The following is a 23,223-nucleotide window of genomic DNA, read 5'->3' as shown; positions in this document are numbered from 1 at the left end:
TCTTGCGCGGCTGGTTCATCTTCGTCACCCTCGTCCTCTACTTCAGCTTTGCCATTGCGCCAGAATTGCTCTGTGTCTTTGCGCGTGTGGTGGTCTTTGTCTTTGGCGTGCCCGTATTGTTATTTCTCCCTTGTGCCCTCGACTTGGACTTGTGATGAGAATTCTGGTTTGGATGCGAGAACGTGTAGGTGAAGGTGAGGATGGAACAGACAGCGGCCCACAACATCCCTATAAGTAACTGATGCCCTTCGAGCTCTACAGAGTTGTCAGCAAACCAACAGACAATATCCAGTCCAGTAACGAAAGGCAAAAACCGCCAGGACAAAGCTGTGGAACTCACGGCGCAATGTGGAAGTCACCCAAGTCTTTCAAGACACCATTTACACCCAACCCAACGCAATATTTGAAATTCGCGTTAACTCGCAAGGCTGCGCAGACGAAGTGTTTTGACCGCGTGCAATGTCAACTCTATACTGCAGGTGATGAAGCTGCGCATCAAAATAAGCTAGTATTACCACCATACATGTCTTCCAGTATGATTTTCTTCACTTCCGTTCTTCACTATATGTTTAATTAACAAGCCGGGCCAATCTGCGCTTACTTCTCATAAATAAGTGAATACCGAGACAAAACTGAATACAGAGATGGATTCTGCAGGCGCACCATGGTAAACGACAGCTGGTGTTGCAGTATAAGTGAAACGATCTCTGTACCTCGGAGATGCCACCACGCTGCCGACGGATTCTTTGTTATTACCTAGCAAGCCCGTAGAAGCGAACTTTCTTGACTCAGATGAAGAATGAAGAACAACCATTGAGACCGCTGTAGAGAAACAAAAGAGTGCACAAATTGTGCCACAACTTGAGCAACGGGGGTCTCGGCAAGTGACGTCGAAAGACCAGCTCTTGACGGTTGCTTTTAAGATGGGAATGGTGGTTGTAAAGTGACTGTTTACGGTTGAGATCGTTATTATTTGTTGGACAGTTATTTCACGGAAAATTCAAGGCTTATACCGTAACATACATGCAGTCGCCCAACCATCCACGGATAATTGAAGTAGTAAGCGAGGAAAATACAAATGCAAGATAGAGTTAACAGGAGAGATAATAGAGAACATAAGGGGAAAGTGTTCATATTAAGAAAGAAGAATCCGAAAGTAGGTTCTCGAGCGTGTGCAACTAAGCGAAGAGATGAAATGGCGAATCAATCGACCGGTCTCAGACATAGGGCAGTTTACTAGATAACCAATTAGCCCCAACCCTAAACCGATGGCTTAAATTACTCACCGAAATTTCGGCCATGCCTAAATCTTCACCGGCGGCGGGCTGCTGAGGGGCGCTGCCAGCTGCGGCGTTGACTTCGGCAGAGGCGCCGTTCTCATTGGAAGCGTTGAAGTAGTCGACCATTTCGGCATCCAATTCTTCGGCTGTCTTGGGCTTAGGACGGTTGCCGCGTGCCTTACCACCACGACCGCGACCGCGACCCCCACGTCCACTGCGAGCGGCGTTGGCGTTCTTAGCATTGGTTGCCGGCTTGGGCTGCGGCTTGCTCTGACTAGAAGATATTAGCTGCTTATCAATTATATAGAGAACGGCGGACTTACGCTACACGATCGCTAAGCGGCTTGGGCGCAGGAACTGTAGGGGCGTGAGATGCGTCGACAACAACCTCAATCTTTAATAGATGTTAGCACACGGAAAACATAGTAATGGCGAGATAATCTAACCTTCATAGGCCGACCATCAACAAGGAGACCGTTTAGCTCCTTGGCGGCCTTCGCGGCTGTGTCAGGTTCTCTGAAGACAATTGAGGCGATACCACGGCTGGTACCGTTTTGGTTGTAGGTAAGCATGACTCGCTTGACCGGACCTGCGGATTTTGAGAAGTATTCCTATTGGAACAAGCGAAGAAAATTAGTACGTCGGCTCAAAGAGTAACGAAAACGCGTCAACGGTGCCGCGGCGGTCCCAAATAACAAACGGCTCCAAGTCGACAGCAAAGAGCATCAGCGAGCGCACAGCGATGGTTAGTCATGAAGCAAGTGAGTGACCGCGCAAGAAGACCACAAGTCAGTAAAGACTCATTTATATCGCCCCAAACTCAAAATGACGCAGGGTGTTTCACTCGAATTGTGATACCCAAACCGATGTAGTAACCGCTCTTGGGCCCACCCAAGTTTTCCCATTACAGATAGACACGATGTGCGAAACCAATGCAACCATCCCGCTGACTAAACGTCTTATGCCCATCTACCGTAGCAAGGGAGAGGCTTCAACGACATAAAAACTCTCATTCCCAAAAGGACGAATGTGAAGCGCACGCGATCCCGTACAACCAAACTAGTCATCGATGGACCAAGAAACGTGGCTTCCAGGAAAGTGCACTGACTTCCTGGTTCACTGCTTGTATGCTGATGCACTCGCTGACGCCCAAGACTCGAGACATGAATTACGCTTGCACGAAAAGCGGGCTGTGTGTGGTGGTGTATTTCAACTCGCACCAAGGCGCAGTCTGCAGCGAAATCTAGCAGAATTTTGGTAGATTCTGATGCAAGATACGCGTTTGCAAGACAGAGGCAAACTCGACTTCTATCACTCGCAATGCCATAAGGACGGCGATACAAAGCGATCATCCAGGAAGGAGTAACTGCCTGCGCGAAACGAAGCAACTCGCCCCAATATACGAGCGATATGGCAGGGTCGAAAGGCGAATGGGAGCCGCTGCGACCCGGAGGCTTCGAGGAAAAGACAAGGCGATAGAAACCCAAGGCGAAGGCCTCTCAATCAACATACCTTGATATTGGCCTCATTCACATCGGCAGGCTGGCAAAGTGTTAATCATTGTTGCATGAGAGATCGAAAAGAAATCTTACCAAGCCGCTGACCATGATCTTGCTCTCAGTTGGGGCAGGGTGTCCATTTTGAACGGCCTTTCCAGCAGGCTTGGCACCCTTTGTGGTCTTCTGCACTCCTCCAACTGGAGCGGCAGTGTTTGCAGCCTTGCGGCGCGCAGCACGGCGGCGATTGCGCGGCTGGCGGTTGACAAGAATCTCATCCAAAGACTTATCAAGCTTGGTAGACATGGTTGATAGAAGGTGCGTTCAAAGGAAAACGTGAGTTGTTGGGATGGATTGATGATGGGTCGCTGACGTTGGGCGCGAGCTGGAGTGGCGCGTGTAGTGTTTGTCCTCGAAAAGGGGCGCGAACAGCGGAATATGTGAGCACGACCTGATCAATCGCACGCAAGATTGTTCAGTAGTAGTACCAAGGAGGGATTATAACGAGTATGTAGCTAGACTCTATGAGCTGCAGGAGGATGTCAGAAAGAAGGAAGGGAGATGAGAGATGATAAGGACAGAAGCAAGTTTGAACGCGCCGAAAGTGGAAGGCGGAGTGAAGAATATCCGTCACTGCCCTGCGCTAGCACTAATTGGGTGACGATTATGGCGCCCGATCGTAGTAAGCCGTATACTTGCAGGCTATTGTATAGTTCGAAACTTCAGTAGTCAATTCATCAAACGGTGGCAGTAGCAGTTGTCAGAATGTATAAATCACATCTCATTGCTATACTTAACAGTTTGAAAGAGTACGTTTACGTTATAGGTATGGGACCAGAAAACGACGAGCCAATAACGCAACGACTCAGAACCCTGCATCAGGCCAGCTGTGGCAGAGCCCTCAAAAACATGCGGGAAAAGAAAACCAGTAGTGCCAGGACTAAATGCAATCTACCGCGCCCCAACTCCGTAAGAACAAACGACACAAAATGAGATGCGCTGAATTGTATACCCAGAGAGCCAGCATTTCTTGACTTAGCTTTTGAGAGCTTCCAGACGGCCCCTCATTTGTGCGAGAGCGGCTTCCTGATCCTCGAACTCTTCCTCGGCCTGCTGAGGCTCCTCCAGAGGTCTTTCTGGTTTGACGTCCTCCATCTGGGACAATTTTCCCTGTAAGATTTCCTGTAGGATTTTATCGACCTCCTCATCAGCCTCTGCCTCCTCATCCTCCAGTAGTTCGTTATTTGGAATAGCGTCGTCCACCATCTCTTCAATAATACCGGCGCGGACCAACTCGGTAGCAAGTTGATGCATCGTTGCTGACAGTTGTGGGAGACGGATCAATGTGTTCACGTCCTTCATTATACCCGTCGATTTCTGTAGGCTACCCTGAATCTTCCGCACTGCGAACGCTTCGTTGACCTGCATCTGAACGCTCTGTAGCTGAGCCCGGCTAGTTGTCAGGCGAGTCGCCTGTCTTCGGACCCGAACAAGTTCCCGCGCAAGCATTTTCGCTTCGAGGTTCGCCTGTTTCGCGCGCGCTGGGTTCCGCTGGGCGCGCTTCGACGCGTTGACTATGGTCTGCCGCGTTTTGCTGTCAAGTGCTTTGAGCTGAGCGATATCACGATCCAACTGACGGGTATTTGCGCGGATTAGCTGGTTACATTTTCGCATCTGTAGACAAATAAAGTCAGAATGAGACGAGGAGACGGCTATGCCTGACGTACTTGCGTCTGAGGATCGGGACCAAAGAAAACAGCCTTGAGGGACTCCATATTGCCAGCCCCTTGCTCTTGAGGCACCAGCTGGCCAGATTCTAAAGATTTGTTCTATTAGTTTGATACGCCTGATTGCGGCACTCGAACGTCGCCAGCGGGCAAGTCTGTGTTTCCGGAAGCGGAGCGGGGTATGGTATGATGCGAGTGACTTGATGATTAGGACACAAGAGAAAGCAGACTGTGGGAGAAAGCTATAGAACTTTGCGACTCAAAAATTCGGTATTAGTTCAATTCCTTTTTGCATTTCGTGTCATCCATGCTCTGCAGTCAGCGTCGCCGTTGGTGAGCATCTGGTCGAAGTTCGCCCGCCAAGAGCACGGCCAAGAAAACTGCCTGAGGCTGCAGTTCATGACGTCCGCCCTGGATGAGTGGGGCGATGCAAACACGACAAACACACTCAGCAGGTTCCAGTACTTTCCAGAGTTTCTAGCACTCATTTGGTGGTGATCATCAGCTCTGAGGCTCGACTTCAAGAGTGCTCTGCTCCTCACTGCAACATCCTCTCCAGATTCCTGCTTCTAACACATCATCAACTGCTTAACCACTGATTCCTTACTTCTACCTTTATCCCGAATTCTTCTTCATATCTCATAATCATGCCCGAACTCCCTCAACACACCCCCGAAGGTACGTATGTTTGCAATGCTCAATTCCCCCGCTTCGGCTGCGTCGGCTGTGTGCAGCCTTCACCACCTCAAGTCTTGACAATCTAGCTTTTCTTGCCATCATGTCATCTGCTACATGACTTTCAAATTGCTAGATTTCAAATTGCTAACACGGTATCTAACAGTCACATGGGCCCAGCGCTCCTCTGGGACCGATGCCGAGCGCAACTACCTCTATGTGAGCATCAAGGCTGCTGATGTGGCTAAGTCCGATGCGAAGCTCGACATTACTCCCAGCAATGTCACATTTACGGGTCCTTCCAAGAAGGGCGTAACATACCACGTTTCGCTCGACCTCTATGCGGATATTGAACCCGAGAATAGTAAGGTGAATCACAGCGATCGCGAGGTTGAACTTGTCCTGCGCAAGAAGGAGCTGAAGGAGGAGTACTGGCCTCGCCTTCTGAAGGAGTCTAAGAAGGTTCACTTCCTCAAGACCGACTTCGACAAGGTACGGGCTTTTGTTTATTTCGGCTTCACATTGAGCGAGTAGAATGCTAACTACGGGTAGTGGGTGGATGAGGATGAGCAGGACGAGGCACCAGAAGATGACTATGGTAATAACTTCGGCGGGTTTGACCCTTCTGACCAGGGTGGTCTTGGAAACATTGACTTCTCGAAACTCGGCGGCCTTTCCGGGATGGGCGGCGCCGGCGGCGATTTGGGCGCTGAGGGAGAGGAGGAGGTACGTTCCAAAAACGTTGAAAATATTGAAACTTTGCCGGCTGATATCATGGTCCAGGATGACGAAGACATGCCCGAGCTTGAGGAGTCTGACAAGAAGGCTGAGGATAAGGCCGAAGACAAGGCCGAAGACAAGTCCAAGATCCAGGAACTCTCGTAAATATTGCTATTTTCGGAAAGCTTAAAAATGAGAGAGAATCGGCGCAAATGGAGCCTATACGTTTAATGGACGGCATAGCTGATGATTATCACGATCATACAATACGCAGTTGACATCAAGCGTCCAGGTAATGGCCAGCGCTTTCATCATGCTCGGTCTATCTTGGCTAGGAGAATGCCTTCAAGAGCATCAAAACAAAATTCACATTTCTCGGCGTAAAATCATTGACCCATAGTATCTTGCCTCGTGTAATTCGCGCCCAAATTTTGATATACTGTTATTTTCAGCGTAAGGACACGCGAAACGTTCCTCAAGACGTGCGGATACCGAAGAGAATGATCGTATAAGTTCCAGTTCATGTTTGGTAGCATACTAATGGAAGTAGTGCACAGGCAAGAATCAGACGCAGATATTTTTGACTTCCACTTGTGCTTACAGTAGTAACCGAAGCCTTGACTATCGAGAATGCATGTGATTGGAAATATATGTTTTTAAATAGCAAATTCCTCTAGCACAACTGCCACCAAATGTCGCTGTTCATGAAGCAGGCTGTTGTTCGGTAAAAGATTGCAGGGCGCGATTGGTGGAGGCAGATTATGTGAAGGAGTTTTGCCCGCCACACTGTAAGGCGTCGAAACCCACACCGAATGTGGAGGAGAACTTGCAACCTACAACCACCTGTGCCACCCACTATCATTTATTCCGGCGAGGCATCAGCGTCCCTTTGTGCTACTAACTTACATCGATTGGGTATAGTATCCTATCGTTCCTATTCCCTTTCACCGCAGATTAGATCTTTTTTATCCCGCTTTTCCTCTCACGCCGCCCTCCGCCCCTCTACGACGCTAACCGCGACTCAACTAGGCCAAGTTCAGCCAACTGTCTATAGAACATTCTCTCATTACACAGCATTTAGAAGCGTTAGAAAAAGTCGCCATCATGCCTCCTAAGAAGCCTGATCAACCTAAGAAGAAGAAGGCCACTGTCGATGACAAGGTTTGTTACCGTCACGAGAAGACTTTTCGTCGAAGCAATGCTAACAGCGAACTCGAAAACAGACATTTGGCATGAAAAACGTACGTCATCGCGCCCTGCCCCTCCCAGTCGACACTCGGAATCCATAACTAACGGGATTACGCTGGACAGAAAAAAGGTGGAAGCGCCAAGAAACAGATCGCCCAGTTACAGGCCCAAGCCGCTCACAGCAAAACCGCCGATGAGAAACGAAAAGCGGCCGAGAAGGAACGGCGTGAGGCAGAGAAGAGGGCCGCTGAGCAGGCGAAGAAGGAGGCGCTGGAGCTGTTCAAGCCTGTCCAGGTGCAAAAAGTGCCTTTTGGTGTTGACCCGAAGACAGTGCTTTGCCAGTTCTACAAGCAGGGCCACTGTGAGAAGGGTCGCAAGTGCAAGTTCAGTCACGACCTAAATGTCGAGCGCAAGGCGGCCAAGAAGGATCTCTACACCGATTCCCGAGAGGCGGAAGAGGAGAAGAAGAAGGCCGACACCATGGAGCAATGGGACGAGGCGAAGCTTCGTTCTGTTGTTCTTAGCAAGCATGGGAACCCGCGGACGACGACTGACAAGGTCTGCAAGTACTTCATTGAGGCCGTCGAGAACCAAAAATACGGTTGGTTCTGGGTGTGTCCGAATGGAGGTGATAAGTGCATGTACAAGCATAGTTTGCCGCCTGGGTATGTCTTACATTCATGTGTGGCCGGGTCATGATGCTAATAACTTTTAGATTCGTACTCAAGACAAAGGAACAGCGCGCAGCAGAAAAGGCTATGATGGACAAGTCGCCGCTCAACACCCTGACTCTGGAAGACTGGCTTGAAAGCGAGCGACACAAACTTACCGGAGAATTGACTCCCGTCACACCTGAGACCTTCGCCAAATGGAAGAAGGAGCGCATGGACAAGAAGGCTGCGGAGGAACAAGCCCGGAAGGCTAAGGAAGCTACTGGACGAACATTATTCGAGAGCGGCAACTGGCGGACAGAAGAGAGCGAAGAGGAGTCAGACGAGGATGACGACGGAGCGTGGAACCTTGCTGCTCTACGGAAGGAGACTGAGAGAATACGTGAGCAGAAGGAAGAAGAGCGTCTGGCGAAACTACACGGTGAGCAACAGCCGGGTGGTGAGGACTGAGCTGTCCTTGAGGTATCCACGTGACAAGGGCGCTTGGAAAGTTGGGTTGCGGAACCCGTCCAATACTGGCATCAGCCTGTGCTGTTGTCCAGCTCATTATGGTGTGGTCGTGCTGGCTGCAAGCCTGCTTTGACGAGGTAGCCATCGCGATCAGGTCGCGGGCTGTGTGGTTTGAGGTGAACGCTGGTGTTTGCCGTCTCTATCCATGCCCTGTGCAGCCATAGAATGGTCACTGAGACATGGAGAAGACTCAGCGCAGCAGCGCACAGGGTTGGAAATAAATCTGTGTTGGAGGTTAAGTCTGCCTGACATGATCTTATGCTAGATGTACGTAATGGTTGCTTTGTACGCCCAGCGTGAAGGGAGCATAGATTGCCACTCCAATTCAACTTCCTTCGTCTTGCTCTCTCGGTGTAATGTTAACCGAATGCTATGGTATTGCTTGTGACATCCACAAACACATGGGTCGATAGTCAGATCACCTGATTCCCCCGCACTGAGATCCTGAGAATCTGAATAAGAACCTTGAAGTCCCTTGATTAGGACTCAGACGCCCGGAACTTGGAGAACTGCATCTCATTGGGGCTCAAAGCCGCTAGTCACCGCCCATCAAAGACTAGCTAGCTAGGCGTAGCCAATATCTATTGGGAGTTCCTGCTTGCAAAGACCAGAAGGATTCCTCGACGTCTTGTCATCCACCTCTTCACTTCGGAGGATAAGCTGCCTAGACGACTCCCTAGTACGACTGGACGGCACGGTGTCACTATTACTGCCAAGGACTCTCAGCGTCGGTTCTTCCACCAATTACTCGGGCCGTCAGGACGGTTTTCTGTTGGAAGTCAGCAGCTTGCATGGCACACGTGGATGGGGAGATTCGATGGGCAGATTCTCGAGAACCGGTGTACAATACACCCTATCACCTGACATTATGGTGTGCAAAGATCGTTATCATATGCTGATTGCAGACTCGAGAGTTTTACAGCATCTCCGTCTATGTTTGTTTGCTGATTGATTCATATGTTGCCTGCGTCTGAAACTGCTGACAGCAGGACTTACTCGTCTCTCGCGTCTTTTCAGCAGCTCACTTTTGCCTCCAGTGGCTAAGCCAAGCTTGTCACGCGTGCTTGGATGACTCTACCCCGGTCTGGGCGCGGGGAAGTTTATGAGGTTCTGATTGGGAGCCTCCCCAGCAGTCCAAGAAAACGCGGGCAAGTGGCGCCTACTAAATGTCTTGTGAGCTTTCAAAGGGGGTTAATACGGGATAATCCAACCCAATTGACACGGCTGGATGTTACGTTGCACTACGGCCTGTTTTTGGGAGCGAAACGTTAACATCGCTGGTATATGCGAGGGGGCCCTGCTTTGTGGTTCGGGTGCGCAGCATGGCCTGGTCTTCCCCAGCTGAGCTCGACAAGGATGCATGCACGGGGTGATATAAAGCACCATTAGCCGCCTCCTTGGTGTTTCTCTTCTTCCCGATGCTTTTCTTCACTGATTAGTGTGCTGCTGGCGCCAGCACCGCTTTTGAAGATGGCTCTCAAGAAGTCCTACAATGTTTACTTCCTTTGCGGGTTCATGACCCTTGGTATGAGACAGTGATTCTAGTGTGGGGATGATACTGACTGGCCAGGTGGTGGTCTGTTCGGTTTCGACATCTCGTCGATGAGTGGTAAGCTGAATGCTCTGTCTGCAGGGGCAACATCTCACCATCGCAGGTGTCTTGGGTACCGCGGCCTACAACAACTACTTTCAGGTCGGCGGCGGCAATTACAAACAGGTACTTCATTTATCTTAACTCAATTACAGATCTATACACTAACGTATTAGGGTGGAATCACTTGTGCTATGCCATTTGGATCGCTCGTCGGTGCCCTAGCCTCCAGTTTCCTTGCCGACAAATACTCGCGTGTCACTGCAATTCAGTTCTCGTCTACTTTGTGGATTATTGGCTCAGTGTACGTATAGTATATTTACTTTTTGACCTGTTCTGACTTTTTAGCTTTCAATGTGCCGCCAACGGTATCCCCCTGCTAGTCGTCGGTCGTGTCATTGCAGGCCTCTGCGTCGGCATCGCCTCAGCTATGGTTCCGGTCTACATCGCCGAAGTGAGCCCAAAGCATATCCGAGGGCGAATGATATCACTACAGCAATGGGCAATCACCTGGGGTATCTTGATCCAGTACTTCATTCAATACGGCGCTAGCAACGTCGACGGCGGGCCTGACAATGAAACCCAGAGCACAGCGGCCTTCCGAATTCCATGGGGTATCCAGATCGTCCCCGGTGTAATTTACTTCGCTGGTCTGTTTTTCTACCCTAAATCACCCCGCTGGCTGGCGAGCAAGGACCGCTGGGACGAGTGCATGCATGTCCTCGCCCGCCTCCACGGGAATGGAGACATGAACCACCCTCTTGTTCTGGCCCAGTACAAGGAAATTCAGGATGCGCTCGCCCTTGAACGTGAGCAGGCTAGCACCAGCTACCAGGAGCTCATCAAGCCGCGCATCGCAAAGCGTGTTTTCCTGGGCATGAGTCTGCAGATGTGGTCGCAATTGTCGGGAATGAACGTCATGATGGTAAGAATGTTCTTCGCCATAAACGCACAGTCAAATTAACAAACGCAGTACTACATCGTCTACATCATGCAGTCCACAGGAGCTGGGTCCCCCCTTCTAACAGCTTCCATCCAATACATCCTTAACACGGCCCTTACTCTCCCAGCGATTATCTGGCTCGACCGCTTCGGCCGCCGCCCTGCGATCCTCATCGGCTTCACCATGCAAGCAATCTTCCTTTACATTGAGGGTGGCCTGCAAGCCGGCTATGGTCGCTCGACCCGACCGTCCGACGACCTAGACGCCATCTCCTGGACCGTCGCGGACCACCCCGCTGTGGGCAAGGCTATCATCGCCATGTCCTACCTCTTTGTCTGCTCCTTCGCCACGACCATTGGTCCAACTTCCTGGACCTACCCGGCTGAAATCTACCCGGCCAAAGTCCGTGCCAAGGCTGTCTCACTGGCTACGGCGTCCAACTGGACCTGGAACTGTCTCCTTGCGCTCTTCGTTCCGCCACTTCTGTGGAATATTAACTGGAAGATGTACATGATTGTACGTTTACCTACCCCCATCAACCACTGCATCCTTCAACGCAGATACTAATGAAGTTTTGTGTACAGTTCGCGGCCTTCAACACCGTCGCCGCCTTGCACATGTTCCTGACCGCCCCTGAAACCAAAGGATACACGCTTGAGGAGATGGACGAGGTTTTTGAGAGCGGCATCGCGCCCTGGAAGAAAAGGAAGATCAGCTCCCGTCTTGAGCAGATTGAGAGGGAGATTGTCGAGGGTAACCTCAAGGTTACGGACCGGACTGGTCCCGCCGATCCTGTGCAGGGGAACGTTGGTGAACCGGAGAAAGCGGTTTAATTCCTTGTCCATTTGGTATGACTACTGAGTTTAATGCAAGAGTACGTAATCAGGTAGGCGGGTGTATATCAGGGCTGTAGTACCCAGGTAGGGGCCCCCAATCCTGTATAGCTTTTGTTTCTTCGAAAACGTTTCTTATTCCCCACCTCGTTTGGATAATATAAAGCCCAGATATCTGGTGTCCTGAACTTCAACTTGCGTTTGCGCATTTTAATATCCAAGTAGAGATTGGCCAGCTCTAACAATTGAAGATCTTCCACTCAATCTTGATTCGGCCTGACGACTGAGTTCTTCATCTAGGTGGGTAGTAAATCATCTAAAAACGCAGAGCAGGATTTATCAGAATAATGTTAGGGGACATTGGCCAAGCCAGGAGTTGCATGCTGATGACAATGCTCTTGCCCTTGTTTGAGGCGGCACTTGGTTTGTGTTTCATTTACAATAAAATATGAAGACTATTGGGATCTAAGCAGGTTGGACTGCGAAAAGGAATCCGTGACCTGGATCAACGCTCCTTCTCTTACCCTCTCATTCTGCATATTTTGTTAAACCATTCAAATACGAGTCCACGTGCGAAAATCACTCTTGGCTGCGACTAAACTCGAAGCGGATAAGCAGGATCCGGCGTATCTAAAACGGACGGCTTCGCCATGTTGTTTTGAGCTCAATCGACTGTGTCTAGGGACTTTTATGATACTTTACACTACCAATATCCATACCAAGCGTGTCTGGACGTTTAGACATCCAGAAAGTGTTTCCTGGATGAAAACCATCAGTCATGGTCTTAGCTGAAGAGACGGGATGCCTACCGTTTTGAGAACAGGTTGATCCCCACAACAGCTCTTCATTACAAGAAATTCCACTTACCTCGCGCTGAGTTCTTGTTTCGTCTGCGGCTAGACCGAAGCCATGCTTGCCTGCAAAGGGATTAGGCTTCTTCAACGCTAATTATGAAAGGAAGCCCAGAGCATTGGCCCCTCCCCACAGATAGCGTTGAGACAAGCTGCTGGGCCAGGGCCCGGTATACCTAATTGGATAATCGAATCTCAGCAGCAGAGATGCATGCTGCGCAGGAAGGAGTCCAGTGTCTGCTACCTAAGCACCACGTGAGGACCTGCTTAGATGATCACAACCTGGAGAGGGATAGCAACTGGTTTCCCTCTGCGTTATCACTGGTCCAAACTACCCCGGATGGTCATATTCTCGTCTTCAGTCCCGCATAGCGTCATGAAACAAGACATTGAATTGCCTGTTGATACAGTATGTGGCGGGAGTCATCGCCACCACCGTTATCGCGAATATGACTTAGAGCACTCCAGAGACTTGGAATTGGATACGGCGGAGTCCCTTTCACCCTTGGCGGTCTGGCACCTGGAGATGACTGACAAGCTCCCGAGCCAGCTCTTGTTCCCATGGATGAGTTTGCCGCAATCCACGGATGAATTAACGCATTCCACGGATGAGTTGTCCGGCCGAAGAAATTCGGGAGCATATAGCGAGAGGAAGGGCACAGACGGGGTTGGGGCTCGTTGAATAGCATGCCGGATGAGGAAAGGCCACGCCAACTCCAGGGAGTGGGACCGACACACAGCCACCAATTCGAAGCTTGGGAATTGATTATCGTCGGGGAACGTACTGCGTCTCGATAGTACCCGGATTGGGTACATGGTTCAGCACAGGATTTGCCGCGGGACTTATCGCCAAGCCTCACGAGTGCGCGGCGGAAGCTTCAATGAGGGTTGGAAGATCGCTGAAAAAAAACAAAGACAAAATCTGTAAGACCGAAACCAATTCTCCAGTGACGAATGCTTCGAGCCATGTTTCTGTTGCTTATTGAATGTCCCTGTCGGTCTCCCACGCCTACCCGGGAACGGGGCTACGGAAAGCGACGTCTGTCACCGGAAAGCTTCGTGGTGGAGTATATATCAATTTGTTCCCACCATTGATCAACTGCGTTTCTTTCCACGAGCCATCAGTTCCCACTGTCCCTCAGACGTCCTGATGACTCTGAGATTACGATTAACCCGCCAAGAAGATAATTTTGCAATTGGCTCTTCTCGGCGCGGGGATTTCGTTGGGTCTCGCACAGGCGTAGACCAGCTGGACCGTTCTTTTATGACCCTTTTTACCCTGGGACCCTGCTACGCACGGTCTTGCAGCAGTCCAGAGCCCCGGTCCAGAGCTCCGCTTAATTTAACCTAATACTATGGGCCTCTTTTGGCACCTGCTTTTCTCGTACAGGCAATCCAACTATGTCACAGTACGGGTCAATCATGAGAGGAACCCCGTGAGAAAGAGTCATCCAATTCCCTCGAACTAGCCAGGAGATCTTCGATCTTGGCCGGAACTCGACGTAGGTCCAGCCTGGTGGCGAGGCTAAGGGGTTTGCCATGTGTGCAGCAATGGTCAAAGATCTTCAATGCCTCAGTTCTCCACGAAGCGCTCGTAACCACGCTTCTGGGACAACTTGACCCGCTTCCTTGGTCAAACCACGGTTCTGCAACTTTACGATGTGTATATAGGCCTCACCCTGCAGCGTTCATGCTCTCGCTCTTTGGCCGTTTCGTCAATTTCTGTGCTGAGTTCCCCATCCAGTATGGGCTACAGCAGCTCGACCGAACTCTTCGTTGAGTGGGCAGTTGGCTTGGTCATCATTGCTGTTCGTATCTATGCTCGCTGGACCCTGGGGAAGCAGAACTTTTACTGGGACGACTTATGCCTCGGTTTTGTCACGGTGAGCCTTCCAAGACTACACATATCGACGGTAGTGAAAATTGACCGGTCAGATATTCTGGACCTTCCACACGGTTTTTCTGTATCTCTGCACAGGTATGCGTTTCGCCTCCCACCCTGTTTGCCATAACCTACTCTTAACAGATTCGATGAATCATAGATGTCTACGGTTCCAACATCGGCCTGAACGCGCAGACTGCCCTCGAGGTGCCGGATGACAAGGTCGAGGACTTACGCCAGGGCTCTATTTATGCCTTCATCGCCTGGCTTTCCTACATCTTCTTGGTGTGGTCGTTCAAAGGTGTCCTCATCTTTCTCTACAGTCGACTGACGTGAGTTCCACTAGCCTGCTTGCCGTAGAGAGAAGGACTAGGAAACTCTGACCAAGCCGCAGAATGGGTCTCTGGCACCATCGTGTATTAATAGGAGTCGGTATCGGCTCTATCGTTACCTTCTTTGCCTCGTTGTTCTTCCACCTCTTCATTTGCTTGCCTGTTAGCAGGAGCTGGCAGGTCAAGCCATATGCTGGCGGTACGTCCCAAGCTTGAAATCAAACAGACAAGAGCACAGAAAGACTAAACAGAAAAACCCAAAAAAGATAACTGCACCATCCGACCTAACAACTATATCGTGATCGAATGTCTCAGTATTGTGTATGCCACACCAAACATTTAACATCAACAAACCCCCAACCCACAAACTACACCATCTGGCTCGAGTAACTCACTCATTCTCATTCACGCCAACAGAACAGACATAGCCATCATGGCCGTCCCAATTCCGCTCGTCCTCGCCGCCCGAATCGCTCTCTCGCAAAAGATTGTCCTCTGCGTGCTTTTCTCCTCCGGCATCTTCGTCATGATCGCCGCCATTCTCCGCGCTTACTACTCCGTCACGGATATCGACGAGCTCTCGATCGCTCTTGGTTGGGCCTCCCGCGAGGCTCTCGTCTCTGCGATTATTGTGTGCGCTCCGGGGATAAAGCCGCTTCTGACGAGGATTGGGTTATTCCGGTCTTACGGGTCGTCTAACGGGTTCAGTAATTACAATTATGGAGATACACCCGGGTCGAAGTCCAAGTCGCGGAATACGGGCACAGTGTTTACTTCGAGGAGTAAGAATAATGATAGTGTCTTGCAGACCGTTACCGATCACATGGAACGGGACAGAGACGGACGTGCACATCCGTATGAGTTGTCGCGCCTGGAGCGCAGGAAGCGCAAGGGCTCGTTGGGCGAGAGCCAGGAGTATATTATCGAGTCTGGCGAAGGAAATATGAATCCGTCTTCTACCACGCCCGGGAGGAGTGAGCGTGATGGCAGCCCGGATCAAGGCATTCTGGTTACTACTGATGTCATGCTTGCGCGTGAAGAGGCCTGAGGGCTCCGGGAGGCGTTGTGGGTTGATTTATAGGCATTGGGAAAAGACTTCATTTCTTGGCACAGAATTATGTTTGTTCTTTTTCTCCTTTCCGCCTTGTAACTTTATTTTCCTCTTTTTACCTCTTTTTACCTCTTTTCTTTATCTCCTTTACCTCTTTCCTTTTACCGTTTTTTTTATTCTCTTTTTTTCTATTTCTCTCTCTCTCTTTTTTTTTACCCGTCGTTTTCTGTATTACGGGAAACGTTCAGTCACAAAGGAAGATGCTGTGGCAAAATATGTAATCTAAGTAAGTTGCAGAACCTAACGTAAATCCCGGGTGGTCGATAGGTGCTGTATCCCATATAAATCACACCATTTTATAACTCATTTTAACAATGTGACGGTTACCTGGCGGCCATTTTCGGCCGCACTCGACGCCGTTTTACGAGTGTCTCTCCCCAGCTCACGCCTTGGCATCACGTGTGCCAATGCCCACGGCCACTGCCGCTTCTGTACACGCAACGCCATGGTTTTCCATGCCCGGCGCTAATGCAGCAGCCGCTGAGTGTGTTCAACATCGCCGACCTGTTGCTCTCTCAGCTCCGGCAGAAGCGGTACAGCGACACCACACAGGAGAAGTTAGACGAGACGCGTGTTTACTGGGATAAAGTAATTGAAGCATCCTCTCTCCGAGCTACTGACTCGTGGAGACTAACTCGCGTTTCCCTGGTAGGTACTGTCGACGTTGGGGTCTGGACCCGAACCAGCAGTGGCAGTGGATCTCGGGCTTAGAGGAGACGGTTCGTTTCCTCTATGGGTTCTTCTCGTGGCGGTGCGACCTTCGACGCGGTAAGAAAGGACGGCATTGCCCGGGAATCAGATACAGAAGCTCTTTAGAGTCATTCTGGAAGTGGTGGCATCTGGTCCTGAAGCAGGAGACCGCGGCGGGGTTAAGTAAGGAGGTCCAGGTGAAGGTACAAGATGTAAGCCGATGAGACCTCTCCATTCCTGTCCAAGATGGTGGACTGACCTTTGGCTACAGCTCATTGCCATTGTGGCCGAGCAGAAAGGCTTAGAACTCACGCGGCGACCGAAGAAGAATATGTACAATGAGGATGTTGCTGAGTTTGCACGGGTTCTCTTAACCACCACTGAAATGACCTTTGACCTTTGAGTGCGGGTGACAACGAATTCAGCTTCTCTTCTTCAGCCAGCTTGCCGCCCTCACGGCGAGTCGCCCCTCGGCCTTCACTACCGCGACATCGCGTTGACCCTTATCCGAGATCCGGAGGGTGGGCGCCCTCGGCTGTTCATTTTCCTAAAACCGGAATTTACAAAGAAGTTTCTTGGGAAGAAGGCTCCGTACGTGCTGGCAACGGACTCCACCGAAGCAACAAACTGACGAATTCATGGGCAGGAACGAGTTTAAAATCCCCGAAATCATTTTCGATCCGACCTTGGTTCTCAGCCCGCATGTGTGTCTGCTCGGCATGCTCTTTCACATTAATGGCTTCAAGTCCATCACGACGACGGGACCAGTGTTAGACAGCCCGGAAAAGCTTTACAGTCTCGGGGTGCTGGATGGCTTGGGACAGCAGGAACTGAAACTGAAGGACGAACTGTTTGATAAATATGCGTTCTGTCAAACAGTTCGAGAAGCCGCAGGGTTTCGAATCGCGGTGGAGAAGAAACTGCTGGCGTCGACGGTGACTTTCCGTATGCGACGTGCGGGCCAGATCACCGAGCGAAAGCTTTCAACAGCAGTGGTGCGTATCTACGCAGTCTCCTACTCCAGACAGAGCTAACATAGCGAATAGAGGAAGTTACGGATGCGCTACAAAACGTCATGCTACAGCATGCCGATATTCGCACATTCATCCGGCATTACGAGGTCGATGTGGATGTTGATGTCCAAGGCATCGTCCGCAAGACAGGCTCTCAAACGCCACTTGTGCGGTTCGCTTGTTCCTTAAGCGCTTCGATTGATCCAGATCGGCCATTTTGGCTTTCCGCGGAAGAGTCCAAGTCTCTCAACCAGCTCCCGGCGGTTCGTGAACGACAGAGGACCGTCAACGAGCGGAAGCGAAATGGGAAGATCGAAAGGCGAAGCTGGGTCGCGTTACCCGAGACTGTCAAGGCTCGTTTGGTCCTTAACGTCGGCGCTCTCACTGATCATCACCGTCAGCTCCAAGAGAAGCTGGAACACCTCCAGGATCGGACGCTGGAAGCCAAGCGGAAGTATAACACGTCTGTCCGTGAACTGCGCAACGAGAAGCAACGACAACGGAATCAACGAATCCGAGAGAACCTAGAGCGGTACAAAAACGAGCAGCCGCTGATTGATCTGGAAAGGCAGCTGGCTGGGAAGTTGGTGGATACCAAAGTGATGGGCTCTCTCGAGCGAAAGGGGTTCATGCCACCGCAGCAGATGCTGATGATTGACGCTATCCTCACCCTGCCAGGGACCACCCTGGAAGCGGAGTATCAACGCCGGATCCACGCGATCAATGCCGTCACTGCTTTCTGCGGCGTAGAAGAGGGACGCCCTACCAGTCGAACGACTCAATCACAACGACGACCGGTGCCGGACGATGACGAACCTGGTCGTATTGCCAAGCGGCATCAATCCTCTGCCGAGGATGAGAGCGAGATTGCCCTACGCCAAGCGATGGAATTCGTGCGCATCAACTCTCCAAAGCAACGGCCTCAGATCTGCTTTCTCTGCCTAGGGAACCCTGACCTCTCTCTAAAAGACCGCCTTTTGAAGCATTCGACGCCTGGCTCACTCACGAGACACTTCCTACGGAAGCATGTTAACCCTTCCTGGCCGGCCAAAGGGGTGACTTGTACAGTTTGTGAGGGGAAGCCGTTGCAACAGAGGTCTGAGCTTCTGAATCACGCAGAAGTTTTCCATGGGACCGTTGTGGGAGGCACTACTCGGCTTAGGCTAGCGCGAGAAGTCAATCCTCATTTGAGATGGTGATCGAGACCCGTCCAAGCAAATGACTTCTATGTCAGCTACTGTCTGTATGATGTACTTGTTATACATAGTGAAAGAATTTTTTTAGCGTAGTAAAGTGGAGCTTTCAATCTTTAGGGTGAAGCTTGACTGTTCCACACACAGGTCATATTCGAGTGTGAGACACAACCTGGCGATGATCTGCTTTGGGATATTCTGAAAATACGAGATATGAGCGTCTACGTGTAGAGGAATCCGCACCTAGCCATGGCGAGCCCTAAAGAATACCGCGGCGTAGGCATAGAATAGGGCCTACCCTACCCGAATACTACCTAATGCCTACACCTTTTGCGGGCCTACTCTGATGCGTGGCGGTAAAATTCATGGGCCTTCAACCTGCCTACCTCGTACATTAGGATCAAACTCGCCCAGGAAACTCGTGTAATCTCCCCAGTATGCGGAAACTACCGGCGAAGAAAACTGTACAAGATATCTCTTTTACGTCGGCGTTTTGTTGAGTCGCCCCCGGGCATGTTCAGGAGTAAGTCCGGTGCAGCTGGGGTAACAGGGCCTGTATGACGAGGGGTATCTTGATTAGGACGAAGGGCAGTGAGAGACAGCAGATTGTTTGCCGCTGCACGAGCTTCCGAATGGGCAGGACCCAGTGTCTTCTTGCCTGCTAGGGCTTGTTGGTACATCTCCTTGGCCTCTTTCAGCTTGCCCTGAGTCTTGTAGAGAATTCCCAATTTTGTTAACTATGTCAAGGGTGGATGCATGATCAGGGCACAGTGCCTTCTCCTTGCCTGCCAGGGCTTGCTGATACATATCCTTGGCCTTGTTTAGATTGCCTTGATTAAGGTAGAGAAGACCAAGATTATTAACTGTGTCAAGGGTAGATAAGTGATTAGGGCCCAGTGCCTTCTTGTAGCCTGCCAGGGCTTGCTGATACTGCCACGGGCGTAGGTAGTATTGTTTTCAACTAGCTGTCCTGTATTCACGAATATCACAAGCTTAGAGAAACAAATAAAAGACAGAAACATAAACCCTCTCTCCTCCCTTTTATCAACTTTTCTGGACATACGTCAACACTTTTGACTTTTCCGAACCTTGGTTCAGACAGATGTAACCTTGTTTTGACCTTTGGTTGAGGGCATTGCCGATAACAAAGACCCAGGCCATAGCCTGTGACAAGGATATTACAGTCTATCTTATATTTGAGACATATAACAAGCTATTTGATCATCTTGAGGTATCAATTCGGCAGCTTCAACGGAAGAAGGTACCATGGAAAAGACTAATGTTAAGTGCCCTTGAGGCTGCAAAAGAGAAACTTGCATTCTATTATCAGAAAACAGATAATATGCATAACGACATCTTTGCAGTTAGTACAATACTTGCTCCCGAGAATAAGCTACAGTTTTTCTCTGGAAAAGATTGGGATGCAACCTGGTGCAAAAGATACTGTCAAAGCTTTGAGAACTATGTCCAGCCTTACAAGCAGCGTCTTCAGGATATGCCAATTTTACTATCAACCTTATCATCAACAGCAGCTAGATCAGAACTCAATATGTTGCTAAAAGGGTCAAAGTCCCACCAATATATCCAACGAAATGAGCTTGAACAATACCTTGATAGTGGTAAGTTAACAAAGTTACTCTGACTGGGCTTGTTTTCCACTAATCATTAACAGACCCTGTTGATATGGATCCCTGCGAGTTCTAGAAGGAGAACCAGTATAGGTACCCAGTCCTAGCAAGTGTTGCGCGGGATGTTCTTTCAATTCCTGTAACTGGCGCAGGGGTTGAGCGGCTGTTCAATTCTGCTCGCAATATATGTTATTATCGTCGAAGCTCTCTGAAGACCTCAACCATCCGAGAACTCATGATGTTTATGTGTACATCGAAATTCGAACTTGGCGAGGAACAACTTGCTCTAAATAAAGAGTATCTCTTGAAAAATGAGCTACAGGAAGCTGAAGAGGACACAGGCGCTCAGCTTTTACAAGATGATTTGGACCCGATTAGTGATAATGAAGAGGATGGCATAGTACATATTCATGATAAGCCTGCTGCAGCTGTTTCGGAGACTGTACTGGTTAAGAGAAGAAAGAATACCGCGTCTGTGCCGGAGGAAGAGTCCCACGAATATTATTACTTTGACAATGATACTGATAATCTGCTGCCTGCTAATCAGCAAACTCTGCGGAGTTCAGGAAGGCCTCGAAAACAGGTCAGCAACAAGATGATGGATTTGCATATTATTAGCTTGATAATAGCAACTAAATAACGGGAGAAGGCTCATTAACTTTAATCCTTACATGTTAACTGATTTATTTATTCTCGATACTTGTAAAGTCAATACATCAAGATACGACCAGGAAATACATAAATATGCATATCATATGCTTGTTTTGATTGTCCACCCACGGGTGACCCTCTTACCCACGCGGGTCACCCACGGGTAATGCCGAGGTCTAGTTCCTAGGATCGACGGTATCGCTTCTTGAGAACGGTCAGCTAGATTCCAGGAGCCCCAGTGTTCATACCAAGGGACCACCCTATATCCGATGCAAACACAAGCAACGAAAGCTCTCAGCGAGTCATATCCCGAATTACCAAGGCTAGTCATGGCTTCATCCAGCCGAAATCAACTGCCCGACGCTAGCCCATGGTGGGAGCCGGTTGTGTTAACGGAATTTTGAATACTTTTCTTAGGGTCGAATATCGAATACGAATAATGTCGGGACATATCCTCCCGTCAGAATAAGCACACACACGTGGTACATAATCTTGCTAATCTGCAGCTCCCGCTCTATGGATTCAGGGGCATGGACGAGGACCTCGAACATACGTCTATCAAACACGAATCAACCAACCTTTGTTTAGGAGCATAAACTATCCACTTAACTGTGTACACAGTACCTAGGTGTGATACCAACAAGTCATGACCCCCTAAATATTTTCGGATTCGAATAAGACCATCTAAAGGATCTTTCCGAATACGAATAGGAAAAATCCTTTTTCGATTCCAACCCTAGCTACCGTGTCTACGGATTCAGCTGCGCGTTGCTCGGCTCCATCTGCTGTGAGGAGGCGTAACCATTGTTGGCCAAAGGATCTGTTCACTGTTCATGGTTGGTCTGTATCCATGGGGGAATAATAATAATCAGGACACGGGCCGGCTCTTGGATCTCGCAATCAAATCACGCAATCCCGCCACCCTAACAACCAATTTCAAGTTCATGCACAGGGGAAACCGCTGTGGCTGCATTCAAAAGTATGTGAACCTCAGCTGCCCCGCCTCCCCCCAATATTACAATCTTGCACTATTCGTGCCCACCTCACACTGCTTTTGGGTATTGGTGCTCCCACTCTTTTTGTCCTATTTGCTCACCGCTACTGATCGGCGAAGTATTATGAAATCACTAAGTGATTTCTGCTTGACTGAAAAGCAAAGTCCCATTTCGTGCTCTGACCTAGTAGTGGTCTTGCAATAGAAACAGGATTGTGACCATTCCTTTCTAATCAAGGTTGCTAGGTTTGGCGATTTTGCATGTTTACCCCCTCCCTAGTTCCCTATGTTTTATTTCAATGGGGGCTCACGAGATTAGTGAGTCACCTACATATTGACCTACTGGTCGTTCATGTCATGTAGTGTCCACAGAAATGAGCTTAAAGCCCCACATGTTCGTGTGGCTGACTGATATTACTCCACCTTTGATCATAACACATTTTTGGATCGTACCAATCGGAAGCGGGCTGAAGACCCACCTTTATACTTCGATCTGTAGTGTAGGCCGACTCACTAGTGAAATGCGTTATCAGTGCGCTCTGACATAAGTGGAAGGTGCCTCAAATGTTCACAGCTAAGGACGGCACTTAATCCCTGGTCATGGATGCCGTCCCTTGTTCCCACATGAATAGTAACCTGGTGTGTGGTCACAAGCTAGACCTGTTGCTTCATAGACATTTTTCTAGACGCAGAGCTACCTATAGCCGCAGTTAATATCTTCCACTTTTATAGTATACATCTGGCTGTTTTACAACGTATCGAGCATACAACTGAGAGTCCATATCCGAAATCCCCACTGCAAATTTTTCATAACAATCGAAGGGTGGATTGGTTCGCTGCCAATCCTCAGTTGGTGGAGCTCTTACGCCCGGGTGCATCGGATTTGGTTACGCTACTTCACACCCTGCAAATCTGCGACGCTACAGGTATTCTGCAGTAGATGACTACGTCAGGAGTTCAGATCTGCTAGCGGAATGTTCACGCCGATCGCTACTTCGTCACATATTTAGGCTATCAACAAATAGTATCTGCTTATCCAACTTATTCGATGTGACTGACCCACTCAGCTAAGATCGAAGTTGTCGTAAAATGCCTCATACATTTAGCTCGTAAGAGACTACTGGCCTGTTACACATGCTCAGAAACCTTCAACAAAATAGCATGTGATATCAAGGATATATAAGACACTACTCTGCCCTTTGAGCATCCATAATTGAATTTGCCTCATATCATATCTGACCGTT

At 49.6% G+C, this 23,223-nt stretch overlaps 8 protein-coding genes across 8 annotated transcripts; 6 read left to right on the top strand and 2 right to left on the bottom strand.

The window, feature by feature from the left end:
• Positions 1-1,061: 1,061 nt before the first annotated feature.
• Positions 1,062-2,045, bottom strand: BDW70DRAFT_52470 (putative RNA annealing protein Yra1). The gene is made up of 4 exons (XM_073744192.1): positions 1,727-2,045; positions 1,604-1,674; positions 1,287-1,554; positions 1,062-1,236 (listed from the first exon to the last, which is right to left on the bottom strand). Exons 1-4 carry the CDS (start codon positions 1,850-1,852, stop codon positions 1,234-1,236), a joined length of 468 nt encoding a protein of 155 aa, XP_073595959.1. The 5' UTR covers positions 1,853-2,045; the 3' UTR covers positions 1,062-1,233.
• A 1,474-nt stretch (positions 2,046-3,519) lies between these two features.
• Positions 3,520-4,836, bottom strand: BDW70DRAFT_136361 (ESCRT-III subunit protein VPS24). Its single transcript, XM_073736843.1, has 2 exons — positions 4,504-4,836; positions 3,520-4,450 (listed from the first exon to the last, which is right to left on the bottom strand). The coding sequence occupies exons 1-2, from the start codon at positions 4,549-4,551 to the stop codon at positions 3,812-3,814; spliced, it is 687 nt and encodes a 228-aa protein (XP_073595958.1). The 5' UTR covers positions 4,552-4,836; the 3' UTR covers positions 3,520-3,811.
• A 314-nt stretch (positions 4,837-5,150) lies between these two features.
• On the top strand, positions 5,151-6,063 carry wos2 (Hsp90 cochaperone SBA1; the record flags this gene model as incomplete). Its single annotated transcript, XM_073739137.1, has 4 exons — positions 5,151-5,181; positions 5,345-5,670; positions 5,731-5,904; positions 5,962-6,063. 4 exons carry the CDS (start codon positions 5,151-5,153, stop codon positions 6,061-6,063), a joined length of 633 nt encoding a protein of 210 aa, XP_073595957.1.
• A 413-nt stretch (positions 6,064-6,476) lies between these two features.
• On the top strand, positions 6,477-8,282 carry BDW70DRAFT_52274 (translation machinery-associated protein TMA46). Its single transcript, XM_073744190.1, has 5 exons — positions 6,477-6,813; positions 6,928-7,059; positions 7,122-7,139; positions 7,210-7,751; positions 7,802-8,282. The coding sequence occupies exons 2-5, from the start codon at positions 7,003-7,005 to the stop codon at positions 8,205-8,207; spliced, it is 1,023 nt and encodes a 340-aa protein (XP_073595956.1). The 5' UTR covers positions 6,477-6,813; positions 6,928-7,002; the 3' UTR covers positions 8,208-8,282.
• Positions 8,283-9,704: 1,422 nt separating this feature from the next.
• Positions 9,705-11,792, top strand: BDW70DRAFT_52225 (sugar porter family MFS transporter). The gene is made up of 6 exons (XM_073744189.1): positions 9,705-9,876; positions 9,923-9,984; positions 10,035-10,162; positions 10,207-10,783; positions 10,832-11,317; positions 11,386-11,792. Exons 1-6 carry the CDS (start codon positions 9,870-9,872, stop codon positions 11,632-11,634), a joined length of 1,509 nt encoding a protein of 502 aa, XP_073595955.1. The 5' UTR covers positions 9,705-9,869; the 3' UTR covers positions 11,635-11,792.
• Positions 11,793-14,128: 2,336 nt separating this feature from the next.
• BDW70DRAFT_52108 (uncharacterized protein) lies at positions 14,129-16,013 on the top strand. The gene is made up of 6 exons (XM_073744188.1): positions 14,129-14,368; positions 14,421-14,463; positions 14,528-14,699; positions 14,762-14,898; positions 14,966-15,020; positions 15,117-16,013. The coding sequence occupies exons 1-6, from the start codon at positions 14,231-14,233 to the stop codon at positions 15,745-15,747; spliced, it is 1,176 nt and encodes a 391-aa protein (XP_073595954.1). The 5' UTR covers positions 14,129-14,230; the 3' UTR covers positions 15,748-16,013.
• Positions 16,014-16,278: 265 nt separating this feature from the next.
• BDW70DRAFT_150295 (uncharacterized protein) lies at positions 16,279-18,712 on the top strand (the record flags this gene model as incomplete). The annotated part of the gene is made up of 6 exons (XM_073739136.1): positions 16,279-16,398; positions 16,440-16,712; positions 16,772-16,864; positions 16,964-17,091; positions 17,147-17,499; positions 17,547-18,712. The coding sequence occupies 6 exons, from the start codon at positions 16,279-16,281 to the stop codon at positions 18,710-18,712; spliced, it is 2,133 nt and encodes a 710-aa protein (XP_073595953.1).
• A 1,225-nt stretch (positions 18,713-19,937) lies between these two features.
• Positions 19,938-20,591, top strand: BDW70DRAFT_52086 (uncharacterized protein). Its single transcript, XM_073744187.1, has 2 exons — positions 19,938-20,325; positions 20,379-20,591. Exons 1-2 carry the CDS (start codon positions 19,986-19,988, stop codon positions 20,408-20,410), a joined length of 372 nt encoding a protein of 123 aa, XP_073595952.1. The 5' UTR covers positions 19,938-19,985; the 3' UTR covers positions 20,411-20,591.
• The last annotated feature ends 2,632 nt before the right edge of the window (positions 20,592-23,223 follow it).

This window comes from Aspergillus foveolatus (assembly GCF_047715535.1).
Source record: "Aspergillus foveolatus strain CBS 279.81 unplaced genomic scaffold BDW70scaffold_24, whole genome shotgun sequence".
Classification (NCBI taxonomy): domain Eukaryota; kingdom Fungi; phylum Ascomycota; class Eurotiomycetes; order Eurotiales; family Aspergillaceae; genus Aspergillus; species Aspergillus foveolatus.
This window is presented reverse-complemented; position numbering and strand designations above follow the sequence as displayed.

Bases quoted from the DNA above. Each gene is read 5' to 3' on its own strand.
- BDW70DRAFT_52086 (XM_073744187.1), top strand. From the start codon at position 19,986: ATGTTAAGTGCCCTTGAGGCTGCAAAAGAGAAACTTGCATTCTATTAT. The intron at 20,326-20,378 runs GTAAGTTAACAA...AATCATTAACAG, and splicing joins TGAACAATACCTTGATAGTG to ACCCTGTTGATATGGATCCC.
- BDW70DRAFT_136361 (XM_073736843.1), bottom strand. From the start codon at position 4,551: ATGGAGTCCCTCAAGGCTGTTTTCTTTGGTCCCGATCCTCAGACGCAA. The intron at 4,451-4,503 runs GTACGTCAGGCA...ATTTGTCTACAG, and splicing joins GTCCCGATCCTCAGACGCAA to ATGCGAAAATGTAACCAGCT.
- BDW70DRAFT_52274 (XM_073744190.1), top strand. From the start codon at position 7,003: ATGCCTCCTAAGAAGCCTGATCAACCTAAGAAGAAGAAGGCCACTGTC. The intron at 7,752-7,801 runs GTATGTCTTACA...AATAACTTTTAG, and splicing joins AAGCATAGTTTGCCGCCTGG to ATTCGTACTCAAGACAAAGG.
- BDW70DRAFT_52108 (XM_073744188.1), top strand. From the start codon at position 14,231: ATGGGCTACAGCAGCTCGACCGAACTCTTCGTTGAGTGGGCAGTTGGC. The intron at 14,369-14,420 runs GTGAGCCTTCCA...TTGACCGGTCAG, and splicing joins TATGCCTCGGTTTTGTCACG to ATATTCTGGACCTTCCACAC. The intron at 15,021-15,116 runs GTATGCCACACC...TCACGCCAACAG, and splicing joins ATCGAATGTCTCAGTATTGT to AACAGACATAGCCATCATGG.
- BDW70DRAFT_52470 (XM_073744192.1), bottom strand. From the start codon at position 1,852: ATGCTTACCTACAACCAAAACGGTACCAGCCGTGGTATCGCCTCAATT. The intron at 1,675-1,726 runs GTTAGATTATCT...CATCTATTAAAG, and splicing joins TTGATGGTCGGCCTATGAAG to ATTGAGGTTGTTGTCGACGC. The intron at 1,555-1,603 runs GTAAGTCCGCCG...AATATCTTCTAG, and splicing joins CCGCTTAGCGATCGTGTAGC to TCAGAGCAAGCCGCAGCCCA.
- BDW70DRAFT_52225 (XM_073744189.1), top strand. The intron at 9,985-10,034 runs GTACTTCATTTA...CTAACGTATTAG, and splicing joins GCGGCGGCAATTACAAACAG to GGTGGAATCACTTGTGCTAT. The intron at 11,318-11,385 runs GTACGTTTACCT...TTTTGTGTACAG, and splicing joins ACTGGAAGATGTACATGATT to TTCGCGGCCTTCAACACCGT.